Below are 21,053 nucleotides of genomic sequence, written 5' to 3' on the forward strand. Positions count from 1 at the left end.
CCTCATGAGTTAGTAGTCTAGACTGAAGGTCTGCAAAAGAGTATTCTTTCCATATCTAAATATTAAGTGTGAACAGCTCTGTATTTCTCTTTTAAAACATAAATCCCCTGAGGAATGATGCTTTACATCTGTAGCAGATTACATGTGTAAACTTTGGCTTGATTTAGAAACCCCCTTTTAGAAATACTTCTTCACATTAATATTTTACCTTGTAGTGTTTTAATCAATAGGCGTTTTAGATTTAGTATTCAAATGAAACACTAGTCTAGCAATTTGTCAAAACATTTCATTAGAAAAAAATAATGAAAGTCAAGAAAAGGTTATAAAATACAGTTAGGTACATAGGATAGAATAAACTTTGATTTGTTAATGTTTAGAAATATTTGCACAGAATCATCTTTCAAAATCTAGGATTGACTTTAGTAGCGTTTACATGCAGGGTTCCAGTATTCATTTTAATTTATTTATTATTAATATACCACCTACTTCCAAAAGAGATTTCAAAGCAGCATATCCAATAAGGACTGTGGTGAAGCTATTAAAAAAAAATCATTAAAAATTAACAAAGAAGGCCTAGTTACTTGGATCTAGAATTCAGCATGATAAAGACAGTCTCTGATGGACTTGGCAATGGTTTGTTGAGTAAAATGGTTTGTTATTTCAGTAAATATACAATCTTAAAGGCCTCTTAGCTCACTTAGTCAAACCCTTCACTGATGAGTGACTGTCCTCTGGAGCATGTTTTCTAGCACCCTTCCAATTTTAACTGAGCCAAGTGCTGTCCTCATATTTTCAAAAGGTCCGCCTGACAAGATTCCTCCACCAACAAGACCTCTACCAACGGTGCCCCCACACCGCTCTGTTCCTCCAGCTGACCCAAGGAAAAACGACCGGCCCAAACCTCCGCGGCCTCCCACGGGCAGACCTTCGTATCCTGGAGCCAAACCCAACATCTGCGATGGGAACTTTAACACTCTAGCTATTCTTCGCCGTGAGATGTTTGTTTTCAAGGTAGGAAGCTGTGACTTTTTTTTTTTTTAACGGTAGATTAAGTGTCTACAGTGTCGCTTTAGAAAACAAGTTCTCGTTCATTCTAACACCACCTTCCCAGGCCTTTCACAGTTAGAAGATTCAAAGAAAGTATCTTGAAAAGAAATGCACAAATGGGCTTAAATGTCTAGCAGAAGATTCTCGTAACATTCTATTTGGGGAATGCATTTATGTCAGCAAAAGCTAAAATGCTTAGAAATGTGAGGCTAAAAAATGCTGCATGTTATGAACAGATAAAAAAACCGTAATTTCAGTCATGAATAGGAACTAATAGAGATGATTTGCTTGGGAGCTTAGCCACTTCCAGGCGCGCGGCCGCTACTCTATCTTTGGTTTGCACATCTTTCTGAGATCCTTATAATTTCACTTGACAATTACAACACTGCTTTTTTTAAGAGGAGTATTGATCATTTCATTTTGCTCAGGGTCTACTAGTAGCCATTTAAGTTAAATCTCTTTGAGATGGTCATTTTGATTTTACATATATATGTTGTGTGTTTTTTTTTTTAAGTCAAGCATTTATAGGCATAAAAATCCAATGTCAAAAATTAACGTGAACCTAATTTACATTATTTTTTAAATGTTATAAACTAAAACTAATTTTATATTTTGCTAAATGTGCATTTCAGTGACATTGAATTCTCCAACAATAACCCTGAAAAACAATGTATCAAAGTAAATTACATAATACTAAAAAGTGAATGTAGTATAATACTGAAAAATACTTTTTCCTCAATGTTTGTAAACCATTCTGAAAGATTAATGAAAAATGTAAGTTTTATGTTGGCATCAGTATATTAAAATAGCTACATATTACCAATACCATTCATTTAAAAATAAAATAATGTGCTCTTTTTTTTAGTAGGTATGAATCAATAAATAATGAAATGTTGTCCTACTTACACAGAATATCCTATCTACCAGAGGCCATACTTTAAAATATATATATTTCATATAATTTTAATAGGCAAAGTACTTTATTTCCTTTATTTGAAACTAAGGTTTGGATTTGCTATAAGATGCTCAAAAGCATCATAATTTCCAGAAAAAAAATCAATGCTTTTGTTCAAATACATGAATATATTTTTGAATTTTATAAATGCCCTACAATGCTCAGTTAGATATCTCTTACTTAATTTAAGTAGGATAATAAATTTAGATTCAAGGAGTAAAGTAAAAAAGCTTACTCATTACTCATTGTGGCTAAGCCCACAACAACTAGTTGAAATGAACAGAAAATGCAATAATTTTCTTATTTTACAAGATACCAGATGACAACTGAAAGATTCTGATTTCACTGCTTTGGCTGAATTTCCACATCCAAGTGTTATTCCTTGATATCATGGTGATATCACCGAAATGTCATCTTTATCTGAGAATATGATATGAAATTGACTCTGAGTACATTCATTTCATTCTTCTTATCTGTCTAATTATATTGCCAGTCTCAGAAGGGACGGGTCTCTCCATGTCTAATGATTATTTTTACCAACCTTATGCTCTGCACACTGTGAGAGCTTAGTGAGTGCTCTTGAATAACCACTGGTTCTTGGCATCAGGAATGAGTTGAAAGTACATAGGCCAACTCTCAAATAAAATGCAGTGGCCACTATTTTCAATGTCAAAGCAAGTGTGTGTGTGTGTGTGTGTATATATATATATATATGTATATATATATATATATATATAGTGAGGGCTGCTTCTCTAAACTCTCATGGTACCTAGGATCCTTAATCAAAACTCTCTGCTGGACAGAGTTTCTAAACTGTCTGAATTCAGTTTCTTTCACCAGGCCCTGCTCTACTTCTAAGAATAAATTCTGTAGAAGATATCTTGTTTATAATTTTCATGCTCGTCTCCTATTGCCTATGATGAATATGTATGCCCAGGGTAGTTTACTAGGGACCAGGGCTTCCCTGACAGCTCAGCTGGTAAAGAATCTGCTTACAGTGCAGGAGGTCCCACTTCGATTCCTGGGTCAGGAAGATCCCCTGGAGAAGGGATAGGCTACCAACTCCAGTATTCTTGGGCTTCCCTGAGGGCTCAGTTGGTAAAGGAATCTTCCTGCAATGTGGGAGACCTGGGTTTGATCCCTGGGTTGGGAAGATCCCCTGGAGGAGGAGGGCATGGCAACCCACCCCAGTACTCTTACCTGGAGAATCCCCATGGACAGAGGAGCCTGGCAGTCTACAGTCCATGGGGTTGGAAAGAGTCGGGCATGACTGAACAACACACAGGATTTATAAATAGAAGGTAACACCCCTGACTTTATGGAGCTCATACTCCAGGAGTGAAGATAAACATTAACCTAGGTACTTTTAAGATACAAGAGGAAAAGACATGAAGCAAAAGTACTGAAGTCTAGTTGAGTATATAAAACACACCTGACTGAGAAAAGGCTTATGCCAGATTTTGAGAGAGACACTTCCTAGGCACAGTAAAGCAATTGATATTTGACATACTAAAAGGTTGATGTACTGCGGCGGAGAAGATAGATAGATATCATAACTCTAGTACAAAGTGATAAATGTTGTAAATCAGAAATAGACGAAAATTTGATCACAGGGAAGAGAATATGATTGAGTGATACCTGCTCTTAGTTAATAACTATGTGCAGTGGGTAACTAATAGGTGCCTGAATATAAGCTAGGCACTTTATGTTGATAATCTCCGTGTGTGTTCTTAGTTGCTCAGTCTTATCCAACTCTTTGTGACCCCGTGGACTGCAGCCCACCAGGCTCCTCTGTCCATGGCGATTCTCCAGGCAAGAATACTAGAGTGGGTTGTCATGTCCTTCTGCAGGGGATCTTCCCAACCCACGGATCAAACCCAGGTCTCCCACATTGCAGGCAGATTCTTTACCAACTGAGCCACCAGGGAAGCCTGCTGCTGCTAAGTCACTTCAGTCATGTCTGACTCTGTGTAACCCCACAGACGGCAGCCCACCAGGCTCCCCCGTCCCTGGGATTCTCCAGGCAAGAACACTGGAGTGGGTTGCCATTTCCTTCTCCAATAGGGAAGCCTAATAACCTCTAAACTTTATAATAACACAGCAAGATGGAAAGTATTCTCTCTTTTACAAATCAGAAAACTGAAAATCAGGACAGTAAGTAGTCCATAATTGATTATGCTGCTGCTGCTAAGTCGCTTCAGTCATGTCCGACTCTGTGCGACCCCAGAGATGGAAGCCCACCAGGCTCCCCTGTCCCTGGGATTCTCCAGGCAAGAACACTGGAGTGGGTTGCCATTTCCTTCTCCAATGCATGAAAGTGAAAAAGTAAAGTGAAGTCGCTCAGTCGTGTCTGACTCCTAGCGATCCCATGGACTGCAGCCCACCAGGCCCCTCCATCCATGGGATTTTCCAGGCAAGAGTACTGGAGTGGGGTGCCATTGCCTTCTCCGATAATTGACTATAGGTTTACTTAATTCCAAAAATCTGTTTTCCACATTAAGTTTTGCTAACTGAAAGAGCTAGGGAAAGTTTGAAAAGAAAAACAGACTTTAAGCTATATTTTAAAATAGTAAGTATTCAAGAAATACTTACCAAACGTATGTTGTGAGACTCTGTTTTAGGCACTGGCAGTGTAGCAGTTAAAACAAACAAACAAACAGCAATAACAACAACAAAACAAGAAACCCAAGCTAGATCCTGCTTTCTTGGAGCTGACATTCTGTTTTCAAAGTGGATGTTCAGGGGAGAGTGCTTCACACAGAGGTTTGGACCTGCCACGCAAGGCTAATTGGACAGCACCCACATTGACTGAGCCCCCCAAATTCTGTTTTTCTCTGTTAAGAACTTCAGGCCTTTTAGCTACTCCCTCTGTGCCTACATGGTCTAGACTACCTTCACCTCTAAATTAACGTCATTTTCCAGGTACCTGATCTTCCCACCTGAAGTTACTCGTTGTCAGTCTCTCTTGGCACACCTACTTTTTAAATTTTCCTTTGACATACTCACCATTAACTTTTGTAGTTTGCTCCTTATCGTCTGTCCCTTCAAGTGCATTTTAAGATCACCCACTATTAGATTTCACTTTTAATAATGTAACAATTTTCTACTTTTCTTCATTACTATTCTTTATGCAAATTGGAAACCTCTTTGTTTCTTCAACTCTTACCAACACTCATTTCACTTTAGTTTTATTACCTGGGGCCTCTCTACAGCCTTTGCTTATCCAAAATTTTCATCCTCAACATCTTCCACATGTCCCAGACCCTCTTAACTATTCATCAACCCCAAAATCTCTTTTTAGTGATTTTTATATTTATTCTCTACATTCAGTTTGCATGCTTTTTTATTTCTATTTTCTTTAATTATTTCTCATTGTAATGTGTTTCTTAACTAGATTATAAACTTCAGAGTAGGGATTGGTTTGTATGGACCTCGTGGTGCTTGAGCAAATAAATTAGGTAATTTCAGTATAATATGTATTGAATGAAACTATAGCTTTACCTTGTTTATACAACAGTAATCAATCAATTGAAAGTATTCCATTCTTTTAGTTCATTATTCCATGCCCAGGATCTCCATGAGTATTATCTACTTCAATTCTATATGTATGATTTTTAAGTAAAAAAGAAAATCTAGATATAAGTAAAAGATAATATCATCAAGTGATTTTGTTTTCTTAATAGAAGGAGACTTGCTTTATAAGTGTAGCTTCAGCATAATTCTTCTGGTAGCAGTCTTCTTAGGAGGTTGGATATACATTGAGCTCACAAAAATTCATTTATTTATAGTGAATTCACCTGGATATACTTTCTATATGGAATATAAGTAAATTATATATATATATATTTATAGTATTATAAACATCATTTTACATATTATTTATTTATTCATGAGAAAGTTAATCTTTCTAGGCAGCTTTATAATCTTTGGTTAATGTAAAGCAAGAAAATGGAAATCAAAACTAAATGCCAAAGAACAGAAAAACGAAATAGCAATCACAAAATAACTTTGTCCGTACTTTATAGAAGGTGATTTTTAAGAGTGTCTTAAAGAGTGTAAGCTGCTATTGCAATTGGGCTGACAACAATTATAAAATCTGATTGTTCAAATGAATACTCTCAAAGTTCCTTTGGACAAGATAAAAACATTGAATAGTCTGCTGTGGTATGAAAAAGAATGGAAAGTGGAATTAGCCTGCCTTGTAGAGGATATGTTTCAGTACACAGTACTTTGTTCCATGTGGAGCAACGCAGCGGTAACTATATTCTCCCTAAAACTAGGGACACTAAGAAAAACCATATCCACCAACTCAGTTTCTTATAGCTCAAAAAATAAAAATAAAAAAGTAAACAAGAGAAAGGGTGGTTCTGGACTACTGACCTGCTCTTTACATCAAGCGGAGCAAGCAAGGGTCCCTTCTTTAGAAAATAGCTAGAAAGGATAGTGTTAAGAGGCAAAGCTGAAAGCTGTCATGGAAAAGCATTTGAGGAAGTACAGTAAAGTGTCTTCCTAGTTAATATAGAAAAGCAACAGCTTTGACAAAGAGAGCATTTCATCATTTATCCAAAAAAAAAATCATTAGGTTCCTGTTACTTCGTCAAATTTTTGCTTGTTAATTTACCACAAAATGATTTGTTCTTAAATATGACCATCTTCTCTTACAGCCACCTACTGAATTCTACTGAAGAATCATACTTCTTGTTATTTCCATAGAAACAGATTTGTTAACGCTATTTTGACATTCATTAAAAGTACATTCAGCCAAGTTTAGTAAGTACCGAGTATGATCCAGTTTTATTTGCAAGACAGTTTTGTTTCATAAAAGATGTTATACAAGAAAGAGGAGATGCTTATTGAAAGAGATAAATTATATTTCCACAATACTGATTTGTAACTAAACTCCTTACAAGTGATCAAAATTGAGCTTTTTGACTCTTCAGTAGCTTCGAATCTCTTGGTATTTAATATCAATGTGTTTCCCATTCTATGCTAAACATCTCCCCATGAACCAATATTTGCTCCTTTCATTCATTTTATTTTGTTTTTAAATTTTTATTCCTGTGCTGCGTGTTCCTCGTTTCAACCGTATCGTTCTTGAAATCTGGAACTGTGCCTTCCTCACGTCACCTTTATAACTGTATCACATTATTCACGCAGAATATTTGGTCAATTTTTCAAGTGTACTATGCCTTTTCTGTATTAATGACATTGAACTTTTGAAACTTAAAGAAGTTGAAGCTATGATTTTTCCCTTAAAAAGCTTAAATCTTATCAGGGAAGGGGCAACATGTAATTATCCATCAGAAATGCTTTGTTTAAATCAAAGCCCACAAAACAGAGAGCAAAAATGGCCCTTTACACATAAGAGAATATTGGCTTAAGCCTGGGAATAATAAGATCATAGAGACGACTGTGGAGTCCAGGTGGTAACTTTCCAACAAGCGGTGTGATCTAGGATAAGAAGAAACTCCAGATGTCAAAATCACTGTGGTCAGCTTTGAAGGATCCAAGACACAGACCTTTTGGCTCAGAGAAGTGAGGTGAAGGAGCACATGAGGGTTGTGTGTTCAAGTTCCCGCTTGACCTCCGATGCCAAATTTAACAGCCTTGAAACTGAGCTACTGCTCTTCCCTCAAGAACCTACTCCTCTGCTTCTTCTCTTTTTTCACTCCAAATAAGGGCGGTTCCATCTTCGCATTCATTTAGTAAATAGATCCTAAAGTATAGAGCCAAATCCAGTTGGCTTTACCTTCAAAAAGTACATTAAAAATCCACCCATTTTTCTCTCCTTCCACTGCTTAAGTCCAATCAAATGTACCATCACAGCTCACCTTCGTATTGTAATATCCTCCACACTTGTTCCCCTGGTTCCTCCCTTGTCCCTAATGTCAACCCTTCAATGTCTGTCAAGGTTCCTATCAAACAATCCCACTTCTGAGTATATATCCAGAAGGGACGGGCAACATTAGCTTATGAGATATCTGCAGTCCCATGTTCACTGAAGCATTATTCATAAAAACCAATATATGGAAACTAGCTAAGTGTGTATCAACAGATGAGTGGATAAAGAATATATGATGTGTGTGTATATATATATATATATACACACACATACACACACATATACAATAGAATATCATTCAGCCTTAAAAGAAGGAAATCCTGCCATTTGTGAGCCATGGGTAAATCTAGAGATCATTATGCCGAGTAAAATAAGGACAAAAAAGACAAACATTGCATAATCTCACTTATATGTAGAATCTAAAAAAGTTAAGCTTATAGTAACAGAGAGGAGAGTGGTGGCTACCAGGGGCTGGGGGTGTGGAGAAATGGGGGATGTTTATCAAAGGGAAAACTCATTTATAAGATGTATTTCAGTTATAAGTGGTATAACTTATGTATTCAGTTACAAGATGGATTACCATGGTGACTACAGTTAATAATGCATCATTGACTTGAAATTAGCTAAGAAAGTAGATCTCAAGTGTTCTTACCACACACACTCAAATTGATAACTATATGAGGTGATACATATGTTTATTAGTTAGATTTTAGTTAATCATTTCACAATGTATACTTAAATCACTAAGTCATGCACCTTCAATATATATAATTTTTCTTTGTCAATATATCTCAGTGGAGTTGGTGGAGAAAAACAAATTTCTTTCAGTTGCCCACAGGCTCCCTTGACCATTCCACTTCCCTTTCCCTCTCTGATCTCACCTCCATTTTCACACTCTGATCACTTCTACCCACTCAATTCCAGACACTCTTGTCTCCCTGCTGTTTCTTGAACTTGCAGGCCTTCTTGTCTTTGCAGATCTTTCCCTATCAAATAACAAATATTCACATCATCTTCTAGATTTCTCCTGCAATTTGTAAAAGTCAGAATATGATCTCCATTCTCTAGTCCTGTCCAAACAGTCTGCTGTTATATAGGTCCACATGGAGTCAGATGCATGAAAGGGAGCAATATTTGTAGAAATACAGAAAGGTTTATTGTGAGGTATATAAATTCTGTGCCATTTTTTGAGCACAACAAATAGATTTATCTTTTAAAGTTGGATGAATTCTCTCCCAGCTCTCAACGGTATCACTCATTCCCATTGCACGGTGGTGTGTCATTGTTTACATCACTGTAGAAGAATACTTAAACTCTTATCTCTAGACATTAGAGAGAGACTTGGAGTCAGATGTTTCTTGTCACAGACTCCAAGCAAGGACTATGTCTACTTCTCTATTTGTTGTTGAATTGCTCAGTACTCTGAACATAGTAGACAATAAATAATTGTTAAATAACTTACATTTCACAATGGCTAATAAATTCCACCATACGTATGTAGTAAGCTCAGGAAATGGTAGCTATTATGTAAAGAGACAGACTCAGCCTTTTAAATTACTTATGGTACTTATTAACGCAAATTCTCATGCTATTTGAAATTATTTAAAAAGTAACTTTTAGTTGATTAAAGATCACAAAAAAATAGTTCTAATTCTTAAGATATAAGGGAAAGGAAAAAGTTCATTATCATTGTTGGTTATATTACTCTGTAAAATGATTTAAAATATTCTATTAGTAGAGAATCCAGAAAATGTTTTTACAAACAAAAAATAATTAGAGAAATTTCACAGAATAAAATAATCCAAAATTACTCTGAGTCAGAGTTTAATTCTGTACTTCCAGGAAGTATTACCTGATAATTATAGTACTTTGTAACTGGGGCTAGATTCACATAAGAACAAAGGGAGCAATTGCCAAGATAGTATAGGCAGAGAATTAATTAAAATTTCCTTGTAGCACAAAATCATAGTCTTTCAAAAGTTTTAGGTAAACATTTTAGGCAGTAATTGGAATTATGTGTAATACTTTAATGTCAGTATTAATTGATCTTTAAATTATCTGCATTTATTACTTAAATTTATTATTTAAATTTTAATTATGATAAATACTTAATTTTAATTATGATTTAAATTTAAAATTTACTCTTGAAATACTTAAATTTTTATAGACATTTTCTACTTAAACTGTTGGGGCACATATATAAGAATTCAGTAGAATAGATTTACAGTCACTTGAGTTTTCAATTTCCTCCTTAGGCACTTTTATTTGGGGGTAGCCAGAAGCATTTTGGATACTTGTTTAGATTCAGTAAAACTATGTTTATTAATAATATAAAATAGAACATTTAATATATACTTACAGTGCATATTTTGGAGACTAAAATATATTTTATCATGTACGTTTTATTATAAATTTTAAGTATAAATAGGGCAATTCTGTAATAGTCATGCAAAAATATTTTCTGAGACTATATTGTGAGCTAATCTGAAAAATTGTTTCACTCCATAACAGCATGAATCTTCCTATTCTGCACTTATTAGTGATCTAAATAATTTCAGTATCAAAGATCAATGTTTTCTTGTTCCATGTTTGTCATAATCTGTATCTTTAGATTTTTATGTGGAAAGTGCTCATATTCATCATAAAGTTCATATCACTTTAACCTTAATGCAAATTTAGTTCACGATTTATGTTGCACATAAAGGTAGGCTGTTTTAATTTTAGAAGTTATGAAAATAGTGATTCTTCCAATCTTTTTCCTTCACACTTGCCATTTGTGGCTAAAATACCACTTTTGACCTCATATTTTGTAAAGCAAAAATGAAGCTTTAATCTTTCCATTCCCTTTTTAAACTTTCAGCTAGCAATGTTGTGATCATTAGTTTACTTTGTAGATTATGTGAACTAATTTAAACACTGAGCCAGCACTTCAAAATTTCTTAAAACTCTTGTTTATTTTATCTTTTGCAAGGCAATGTTAATGTGTATAAATATTGAAAGCAAAATAGAGGCCAAAACTCACATTATTTGTAAATTATTTGAAAATCTATTGAAAAATTCCATGAAAGTCAAGAGGAAAAAATTACAGCTATTAACAATATTAAAAAAAAAATGTTCTGAACCACGGGGGTGGGGTGGGGCGGGGGAGGGAGCTGAAATGTAGCCTTTCTAATAAGCATTAAAATATAATCAAAATATAATTTTCTTCACATAAAAAGTAACATAACTCATAGGATTAAAATTAATTAGCAGTACCTAGCCCATAGGTGGGAGAAGGCAATGGCAACCCACTCCAGCACTCTTGCCTGGAAAATCCCGTGGGCGGAGGAGCCTGGCAGGCTGCAGTCCATGGGGTCACGAAGAGTCGGACACGAGTGAAGTGAGCGACTTCACGTTCACTTTTCACTTTCCTGCATTGGAGAAGGAAATGGCAACCCACTCCAGTATCCTTGCCTGGAAAATCCAATGGATGCAGGAGCCTGGGGGGCTATAGTCCATGGGGTCACAAAGAGTCGGACACGACTGAGCGACTTCACTTTCATGCATTGGAGAAGGAAATGGCAACCCACTCCAGTGTTTTTGCCTGGAGAATCCCCGGGATGGCGGAGCCTGGTGGGCTGCCGTCTATGATGTCGCACAGAGTCGGACACGACTGAAGTGACTTAGCAGCAGCAGCAGCAGCCCATAGGTAGCATCCAATACATACTTATTAAATGAATAACATTTTTACTTTTAACTCTGCGTTCTCTGCATTTAATCTTCATGAGGGAGGTTCTTGGGTGTTTTGTTCATTCTTCTGTGTATGCTTCTTAGGATACTTTAACGTTTCAATGCGTCATATTCTGTTTGTTTACATAATTATGAGTAAGATGGAAAAAAAAGATTTCAGGTTTAAACTGCAGCATTAGTATTTCTTAAAATAAATAGGAAAATGTGCACAGATTCCAAATTAGTAATCCCATACGTGGCGATTCATCCAGAAATAATGAAGTAAATCTAAAATGAACAATAATATTTATTACAACTTTCTTGCCAATAGGAAAAAAAGTTTGCAAGCAACCCAAATTATTCAGTAATATTGTAATGGTGTAGCAATTAATAGTACATTCAATGGAATGTAATGCAATGACTTAAGGATCAATTAAGGTGAATATATGAAATAATGAGACATGATAATAATGTAAACACAAATAAAATGGTAAAACATAAGATTTTATGCATCATGAATTGTAGCATTTGAAGTATGTGTGTTTATAAGGCATAGAAATTATAGAAAAACTTTATTAGGCAAAACTTAGAATGATGGAATTATGAGTGGGAATGATGGAGTTCTGAGAATTATTGTTATCATGTTGCTTAGAGTTCAGGAAAAACTAAATAGTTTTGAAGGCTGTGGTATACTAAGTAATGGTGAAACCATACAATTTTCAAAAATATAGGTAGGCAAAACCTTTTGAAGTATGCCATTGAGAGGTGTGGGTAGGATGGTAGAGTATGAAGACTCTGAGCTCACCTTTCTCTATGAGCACACCAAAACTACAACTATTTACAGACCAACTATCAGTGAGAACTACCTGAAGAAAAGATTTTCAGCAACTAAAGCTATAAGGAAGAAACCACAGCAAGATGAGTATGATGGGTGGAGATGCAGTACAGTCAAGACCTACATGTCCAGATAGGCAACCCTCAAATGTGAGAATAATCACAATTGCAGGGGTTTTCCACCAAGGAGCAATAGAATTTGGAGCCCCACGTTGGACTCCAAAGCCTGCAGGTCCTTCAATGCAAATATGAGCCCCCAGAATATCTGAGTCTAAGAGTAAACATGCCTTGCACATGAGAGAGGCAATTGGCTGTAGGAAACAGACTCTGCCCTTAAAGAATACACAGAAAATCTCACACACTCTAACAACTAGTATAGAGGCAGTGATTTGAAAAGATTCTGGGTCGGAGCCACATGCTGACCTTGGAGTCTCCCTGAGGGGTAGGAGACAACTGGGACTCCTGCTGGAGATAGAGATACAGGCTACAGCCACTGGGAGAACATATTCCACTGTGAGGACACGGGCACTGACAAGCAATTTTGAAGTCCTCCCTTTAGCCTTTGAGGGCTTCCCTCATAGCTAAGTCTGTAAGGAATCTGCCTGCAATGCAGGAGACCTGGGTTCGATTTCCGAGTCAGGAAGATCCTCTGGAGAAGGAAATGGCAACCCACTCTAGTATTCTTGCCTGGAAAATTCCATGGGCAGAGGAGCTTGGCAGGCACAGTTCATGGGGTCACCGTAGTCAGACACAACTTAATGATTAAACCACCACCACCACCACCCTTTAGCCTATAAGCATCTGGAGCTCACCAACCCACCCGCCAACTGGTACCAATCCCAGCATCCCCTGAACTGAGCAATCAGCAGTGTGAGGAACAGGTCTCAACTAGTAGTGTCCAAGGACTCAGCTGCACCCACAAAAGGCTGGCTCCAGTCCTGGACCCCACTGCCAGTCATGCCAGAAGCCAGCACCAGCGGCCAGTGCACAAGCACCAACCCTGAGTCTCCTCAGACTAGGCAGCCGGCTGCACCGGGATCCGCTCTACCCGTCAGTCCCTGACAGCTTCTGTATAAAGTAGAGCCTGGTAGCCAGCTGAGTTAGGAGTTAGTTACACTTGCTAATGAGCCATGTTACTTTGTCCTTCCTACAACAGAAGGACCCATGCCACCTGCATAAGGGGCACTCCTAGAGTATGTAGCTGTGCTGACCTATATACTCACAGAGAGGAGTGTGCTTAAGGCCCTGCGGGACATCTCCATCACCGGGCCACGTTTCCAAGATTAGGAAATAGTAACAAAGAACCTAACACATAGAAATGAAAACAGAAAATTAGACAATAGAAGAATATATTCCAAACAAAACAAGATAAGAACAGAGAATAGCTAGGGGAAATAGAGATAAAGATCCTCCCGAATAAGGAGTTTAAGCTACTAATTGTAAATATGCTCAATGAAAATAATGAATGAAGAGAGAGAAGACACAGAGAAGCTTAACAGGATTAGAAAATATAAAAAAGAATCAAATAGCTGAGGATCATAGTAACTGAAGTAAACACTTGAAGGAGTTAAGCAGATTAGATATTACAAAGGAATGGATCAGTGAGCTGGAAGACATAGTAATGGAAATCACCCATGCTGAACAGAAAAAAGAAAAAAAATATTAAGATGTTTTAAGATATCTCTGGTATAATATCAAGTGAAACTAATATTCACATTATAGAGTTCCCAAAAGGAGAAGAGAGACAAAAAGGAACAGAAAACTTATATATGAAGACATAATAGCTGAAAACGCCCCTAACTTGGGAAAGGAAAGAGCCATCCAGGTCAGAAATTTCCAAACAAGATCAACTCAAAGAGGTATCCAATAGACATAACTAAAATGGCAAAAATTGAAGACAAAGAGAGAATCTTTAAAGCAACAAGGGGAAAGCTACTAGGTACATACAAGAGAACTCACATAAGATGATCAGCTGACATCTCAGCGGAGCATTTGCAGACCAGAAGGAGTGGCCCAGTATATTTAAAGTAATAAGAGGGAAAAGCCTACAACCAAGAATTATCTACTCAGGCTATCACTCAAATTTGAAGGCACAATTAATAGTTTTATAGACAAACTGAAAATAAAAAAGAGTTTAGCACCACTAAAATGGCTTTATAAGAAATGGGCTTCTCAAGGTAGAAAAAAAGATGACCAGTAGAAATATTAAGACTGTAAAAAGAAAAGAAAGCCTCATGGTTAAAGGCAAATATTCAGGAAAGATAGTAGATCAAAATCACCTATAAACTAGTAGGAAGTTTAAAAGAAGAAGTTAGTGAAATAATCTATATTCATAATAAGTAGTTAAGGAATACACAAAACCAAACAAAAAGTAGCAAAATATATGGTTAAAACACTAAACATGGTAAAAGAGAGTAAAAATGAAAGGCTGGTACTTTGAATTCAGACTTAAAAAAAGATCCTTAACTTAAACACGTGATGCATACCTTGTTACATATGCAATTCATGGTAAGCACAAAGCACAGCTGTATAATATGTGCATGTGTGCCCAGTCATTTCAGTCATGTCGGACTCTTCGCAACCCATGGACTGTAGCCCGCCAGGCTCCTCTGTCCTTGGGATTCTCCAGGTGAGAATACTGGAGTGGGTTGCCACGCCCTCCTCCATGTAATACATGCAAACATACCAAAAAAAGAGAAAGGAATCCACACATAATACTAAAGAGAGTCATCAAATCAAAGGGAAAAGAGCTAAACAAGAAAGAGCTTAACAAAATGACAGTGGGTACATATCAATATATAAATGCTGTAAATATAAATGAACTGAATGTTCCAGTCAAAACAGTTGCTGAATGTGTATATATATATATATATATATACACACACACACACACACAAGTGAAGTGAAGTCACAGTCATGTCCAACTCTTTGCAACCCCATTGACTGTAGCCTGCCAGGCTCCTCTGTCCAGGGGATTCTCCAGGCAAATATACTGGAGTGGGTTACCATTTCCTTCTCCAATATATATACAAACACACACACATACCCAAATATATATATATATATATATATATATATAAGTTCAGTTCAGTTCAGTCACTCAGTCGTGTCTGACTCTTTGCGACCCCATGAATCGCAGCACGCCAGGCGTCCCTGTCCATCACCAACTCGCGGAGTTCACTCAGAATCACGTCCATTGAGGCAATGATGTCATCTAGCCATCTCATCCTCTGTTGTCCCCTTCTCCTCCTGCCCTCAATCCCTCCCAGCATCAGAGTCTTTTCCAATGAGTCAATTCTTCGCATGAGCTGGCCAAAGTACTGGAGTTTCAGCTTTAGCATCATTCCTTCCAAAGAACACCCAGGGCTGATCTCCTTCAGAATGGACTGGTTGGATCTCCTTGCAGTCCAAGGGACTCTCAAGAGTCTTCTCCAACACCACAGTTCAAAAACATCAATTCTTCGGCGCTCAGCCTTCTTCACAGTCCAACTCTCACATCCATACGTGACCACAGGAAAAACCATAGCCTTGACTAGACGGACCTTTGTTGGCAAAGTAATGTCTCGGCTTTTGAATATGCTGTCTAGGTTGGTCATAACTTTCCTTCCAAGGAGTAAGCGTCTTTTAATTACATGGCTGCAGTCACCATCTGCAGTGATTTTGGAGCCCCCAAAAATAAAGTCTGACACTGTTTCCACTGTTTCCCCATCTATTTCCCATGAAGTGATGGGACCGGATGCCATGATCTTCGTTTTCTGAATGTTGAGCTTTAAGCCAACTTTTTCACTCTCCTCTTTCACTTTCATCAAGAGGGTTTTGAGTTCCTCTTCACTTTCTACCCTAAAGGTGGTGTCATCTGCATATCTGAGGTTATTGATATTTCTCCTGGCAATCTTGATTCCAGCTTGTGCTTCTTCCAGTCCAGCGTTTCTCATGATGTACTCTGCATCTAAGTTAAATAAGCAGGGTGACAATATACAGCCTTGACGTACTCCTTTTCCTATTTGGAACCAGTCTGTTGTTCCATGTCCAGTTCTAACTGTTGCTTCCTGACCTGCTTACAGATTTCTCAAGAGGCAGGTCAGGTGGTCTGGTATTCCCATCTCGTTCAGAATTTTCCACAGTTTATTGTGATCCACACAGTCAAAGGCTTTGGCATAGTCAATAAAGCAGAAATAGATGTTTTTCTGGAACTCTCTTGCTTTTTCCATGATCCAGCAGATGTTGGCAATTTGATCTCTGGTTCCTCCGCCTTTTCTAAAACCAGCTTGAACATCAGGAAATTCAAGATTCACATATTGCTGAAGCCTGGCTTGGAGAATTTTCAGCATTACTTTACTAGCGTGTGAGATGAGTGCAACTGTGCAGTAGTTTAAGCATTCTTTGGCATTGCCTTTGTTTGGGATTGGAATGAAAACTGACCTTTTCCAGTCCTGTGGCCACTGCTGAATTTTCCATATTTGCTGGCATATTGAGTGCAGCACTTTCACAGCATCATCTTTCAGAATTTGGAATAGCTCAACTGGAATTCCATCACCTGCACTAGCTTTGTTCATAGTGATGCTTTCTAAGGCCCACTTGAATTATATGTATACACACCAGGGCTTCCCTGGTGGCTCAGATGGTAAAGAATTCGCCTGTACTTTGGGAGACCTAGATTTGATCCCTGGGTTGGGAAGATCCCCTGGAGGAGAGCATGGCAACACACTCCTGTATTCTTGCATGGAGAATCCCCATGGACAGAGGAGCCTGGCAGGCTACAGTCCATGGGGTCACATGAGTTGGACATGACTGACTGACTAAGCATATATATATATATATATATACACACACACACACACACACACACACACACACACACACGTGTGTGTGTGTGTGTGTGTGTGTATCCATAAGGGACTCACTTCAATTCTAACACAGAGCACAAGTGAGGGAATGGGAAAAAAGTGTACCACACAAATTAAAATGATAAGAAAACTGGAGTAGTAATATCTATATCAGATAAAATAGATTTTACAACAAAAACTGTAACAAGAGACAAAGAGGAACATTACACAGTGATAAACAGAGCAATGCAAGTGGAAGATATAAGAACTGTAAATTTAAGGATACCCAATGAAGGAGCACATAAATACATACAGAGGATAGTAGAAAACATAAATGGGGAAATTAACAGTAGGACAATAATAGTAGAAGACCCTCACTATGCTGCTTACTTCAGTAAACAGGTCACACAGAAAGTCAATAAAGAAATACTGACTTTAAATGACACATTAGCCTAGATGTACTAAATAGATATAAAGAGAACATTTTATTCCAAAGCACCTAAACACATATTCTTATCAAGTTCACCAGGAATATTCTCCAGGATAGATCAAGTGCCAGGCCATGAAACGTATCTTAATAATTTCAATAAGTTTGAAATGACATCAGGTACCTATTTGAACACATTGCTGTGTGGCTAGAAATCAACTATAGCAAAAAGCACAAACATTTGAAGGCTAAACACTATGACACTAAACCATGGGTCAATTAAAAAAACAAGATGGAACTCAAATATTGTCTGGAGACAAATGAAAATGGTAACATGACCACCCCAAATCTATGGGACCCAGAAAAAGCAAGCATTTCTAAGAGGGAAGTTTACAGTGATAAAAACCCATCTCAGAAAACAGAAAAATCTCACATGAAAACATAACCATACACCCAAAGAATTAGAAAACGATGAACAACAACAACAAAACTCAGTTAGTAGAAGGAAATAAACAATAAAGATCAAGCAGGAATAAATAAAATAGAAACTAAAAAAAAAAAAAACACAGAGAAGATCAAAGAAACTAAGAGCTATTTTCTTTGAAAAGATAAACAAAATTTGTAAACTTTTGGTAGGTCTGTCTAAGGAAAAAGAGAGAGAGGTCTCAAAATAAATGAAATCAAAAATGAAAGAGAAGTTTCAGCAGAAACCACACAAATATAAAGGATCATAAGAGATTACTACAAACAGTTCTACACCAACAAAACTGACAACCTTATTGATGTGGATAAAATCCTAGAAATGCGCAATATCTTATAGATGAAATCTCAAAGAAATAGAGAATATGAACAGACCAATTACCAATAATGAAGTTGAACTTAAAAAATAAAGTTTAGGACCAGAATGCTTTACTGGTGAATTCTACCAAACATCTAGAGAAGGATTAAAACCTATCCTTCTCAAACTACTCCAAAAAATTTAAGAGGAAGAAATGCTTAAAAACTCATTCAAATAGAACAGAATTCCTCAATGACCTCATTCACAAGAACTCAATGAATGCTGAAAGCAAAACTAGACAAAGACACCACCAAAAGAAAAAAAAATAAAAGATGACTATTGGTCAATATCAATGAAGAACATAAATGCAAAAATTTTTGAGAAAATATCAGCAAACTTAATTCAACAATACATTAAAAGGATCATACCCCCCAATCAAGTAGAATTTACCCAAGGAGGCAAGGATGGTTCAATATATAGAGATCAATCACTGAAATATCTCACATTAACAAATTCAAGGATAAAAATTATGATAAAAGTAAACACCCATTTATAAAAGAAACTTTCAAGAATGTGGTATGGAGGGACTGTACCTCAATATAATAAAGGTCTTAAATGACAAGCCTACAGATGAAAACAATGGTGAAAGGCTAAGAACATTTCCTCTAAGAGAAGAAACAAGAAATGAGTGCCCATTCTGATCACTTTTATTCAACATAGTAGTGGACGCCCTAGCCACAGCACTTGCACAAGAAAAATAACTAGTAGGAATCCAAAATGGAAAGAAAAATATAAAACTGCTACTGGCTGCAGATGACATGGTACAATACACAGAACATCCTAAAGATACCAAAAACCATCAGAACTCATAATAAACTCAGGAAAGTTGTGGTAAGAGTTAATATACACAAATATGTTCCATTTCTATACATTAGCAGCAGACTATCAGAAAGAGAGTTTAACAATTTGCTTTTGAAATTGCATAAAAATAACATACCATAGGATAAATCTAACTGAGGAGGTAAAAAGGCTTTTACTCAGAAAGCTATAAGACACTGATAAAAGAAATTGGTTTTGACACAAACCTACAGAAAGATACACTGTGCTCATGGATTGGAAGAATTAATGCTATTAAAGTGGACATGCCACCCAAGCCGATCTACAGGTTCAGTGCAATACCTATAAAAATTCCAATGACATTTTTCATAGAACTAGGATAAAGAATTCTAAAAGTTGTATGTAATCACAGATTTTAAATAGACAGTACAACCTTGAGAAAGAAGAACAAGGCTAGATGTAACAAACTTCCTAATTTCAAGCTATTCTACTAAGCTACACTAATCAGAACAGTGTGGTACTCGCACACATGCATATAGATCAATGAGACAGAATAAAGAACCCAGAAATGAGCCTATACTTGCATGATCAATTTATCTATGACCCAAAAAAGCAATGATATACAATGGGAAAAGCAGCCTCTTCAATAAATGTTGTTGGGAAACTGGACAACTAAATTCAAAATAATTAAACTGGGTTACTTTATCATACCATATACAAAACAAAGCAAAACAAACAGAAAAAATATCAAAATGGATGAAAGACTTAAATGTAAGACATGGAACTCCTAAGCATAGGCATTATGTTTTCTTTTTTTTAATATTGGTCTCAGCAGTGTGTATGTGTATATATATGTGCGTGTGTATATATATATATATATATATATATCCTTGTGCAAGGGCAACAAAAGCAAAAATAAAATTATGGGACTACAGCAAATTAAAAAGCTTTTCCATAGCAAAGAAAACTATAAACACAAAAAAATTCACCCTACTGAATGGGAGAAGATAGTTGCAAATGACATATCTGATAAGTGGTTAATATCCAAAATAGTCAATAAATTCATGCAACTGAACATCAAAATCAGCTGATTAAAAATGAGCAGAGGAACTGAACAGACATGTTTCTGAAAAAGAAATATAGATAGCCAGTTGATATCATGAAAATTTGTTAAACATCATCAAAACCTCAGTGACATTTATCAGAATGTCTGTTATCAAAAAGCAACAAATGTTGGTGAGATTGTAGAGAAAAGAGAACTTCTACACATTGTTGGAAAGAATGTAAATTGCTACAACCAATATAGAAAATAGCTTTCAGGCTGTTTAAAAAATTAAAAATAGAACTGCCACATATTTCTACCATATATTTCAGCATTTCACTCCTGCGTATTTATCTGAAGGAAGCAAAGCACTCATTCAAAATGATATTTACACCATAATGTTTGTTGCAGTATTATTTAAAATAGCCAAGATTTGAAAGCAGCGTAAATGCTCATCAATAAATTAATGAGTAAAGATGATGTCATATACACATACGGGCTTCCCTGGCGGCTCAGTGGTCAATAATCTACCAGCAATGCCAGGGCCGCAAGGTGATGCAGGTTCGATCCCTGTGTGGGGAAGATCCCCTGGAGGAATGCATGACCACCCATTCCAGTATTCATGCCTGGAGAATACCTTGGCCAGAGAAGCCTGACAGGATACAGTGCTTAGGGTTGTGGAGTCAGACATAATAAAGGTGACTTAGCATGTGCACACACATACATAGAATACACACACACACACACACACACATAC

At 36.7% G+C, this 21,053-nt stretch overlaps 1 protein-coding gene across 1 annotated transcript in view; it reads left to right on the plus strand.

Annotated features, from left to right (window-relative positions):
* The window catches only part of MMP16 (matrix metallopeptidase 16), a 395,011-nt gene that overhangs the window by 295,914 nt on the left and 78,044 nt on the right, over positions 1-21,053 (plus strand). The window contains exon 6 of the mRNA NM_001192622.1: positions 800-1,011. Within this exon, the coding sequence (NP_001179551.1) occupies positions 800-1,011 (212 nt within the window). The remainder of the gene's footprint in view (positions 1-799; positions 1,012-21,053) is intronic.

The sequence above is a fragment of the Bos taurus genome, chromosome 14 (assembly GCF_002263795.3).
Source record: "Bos taurus isolate L1 Dominette 01449 registration number 42190680 breed Hereford chromosome 14, ARS-UCD2.0, whole genome shotgun sequence".
NCBI lineage: Eukaryota > Metazoa > Chordata > Mammalia > Artiodactyla > Bovidae > Bos > Bos taurus.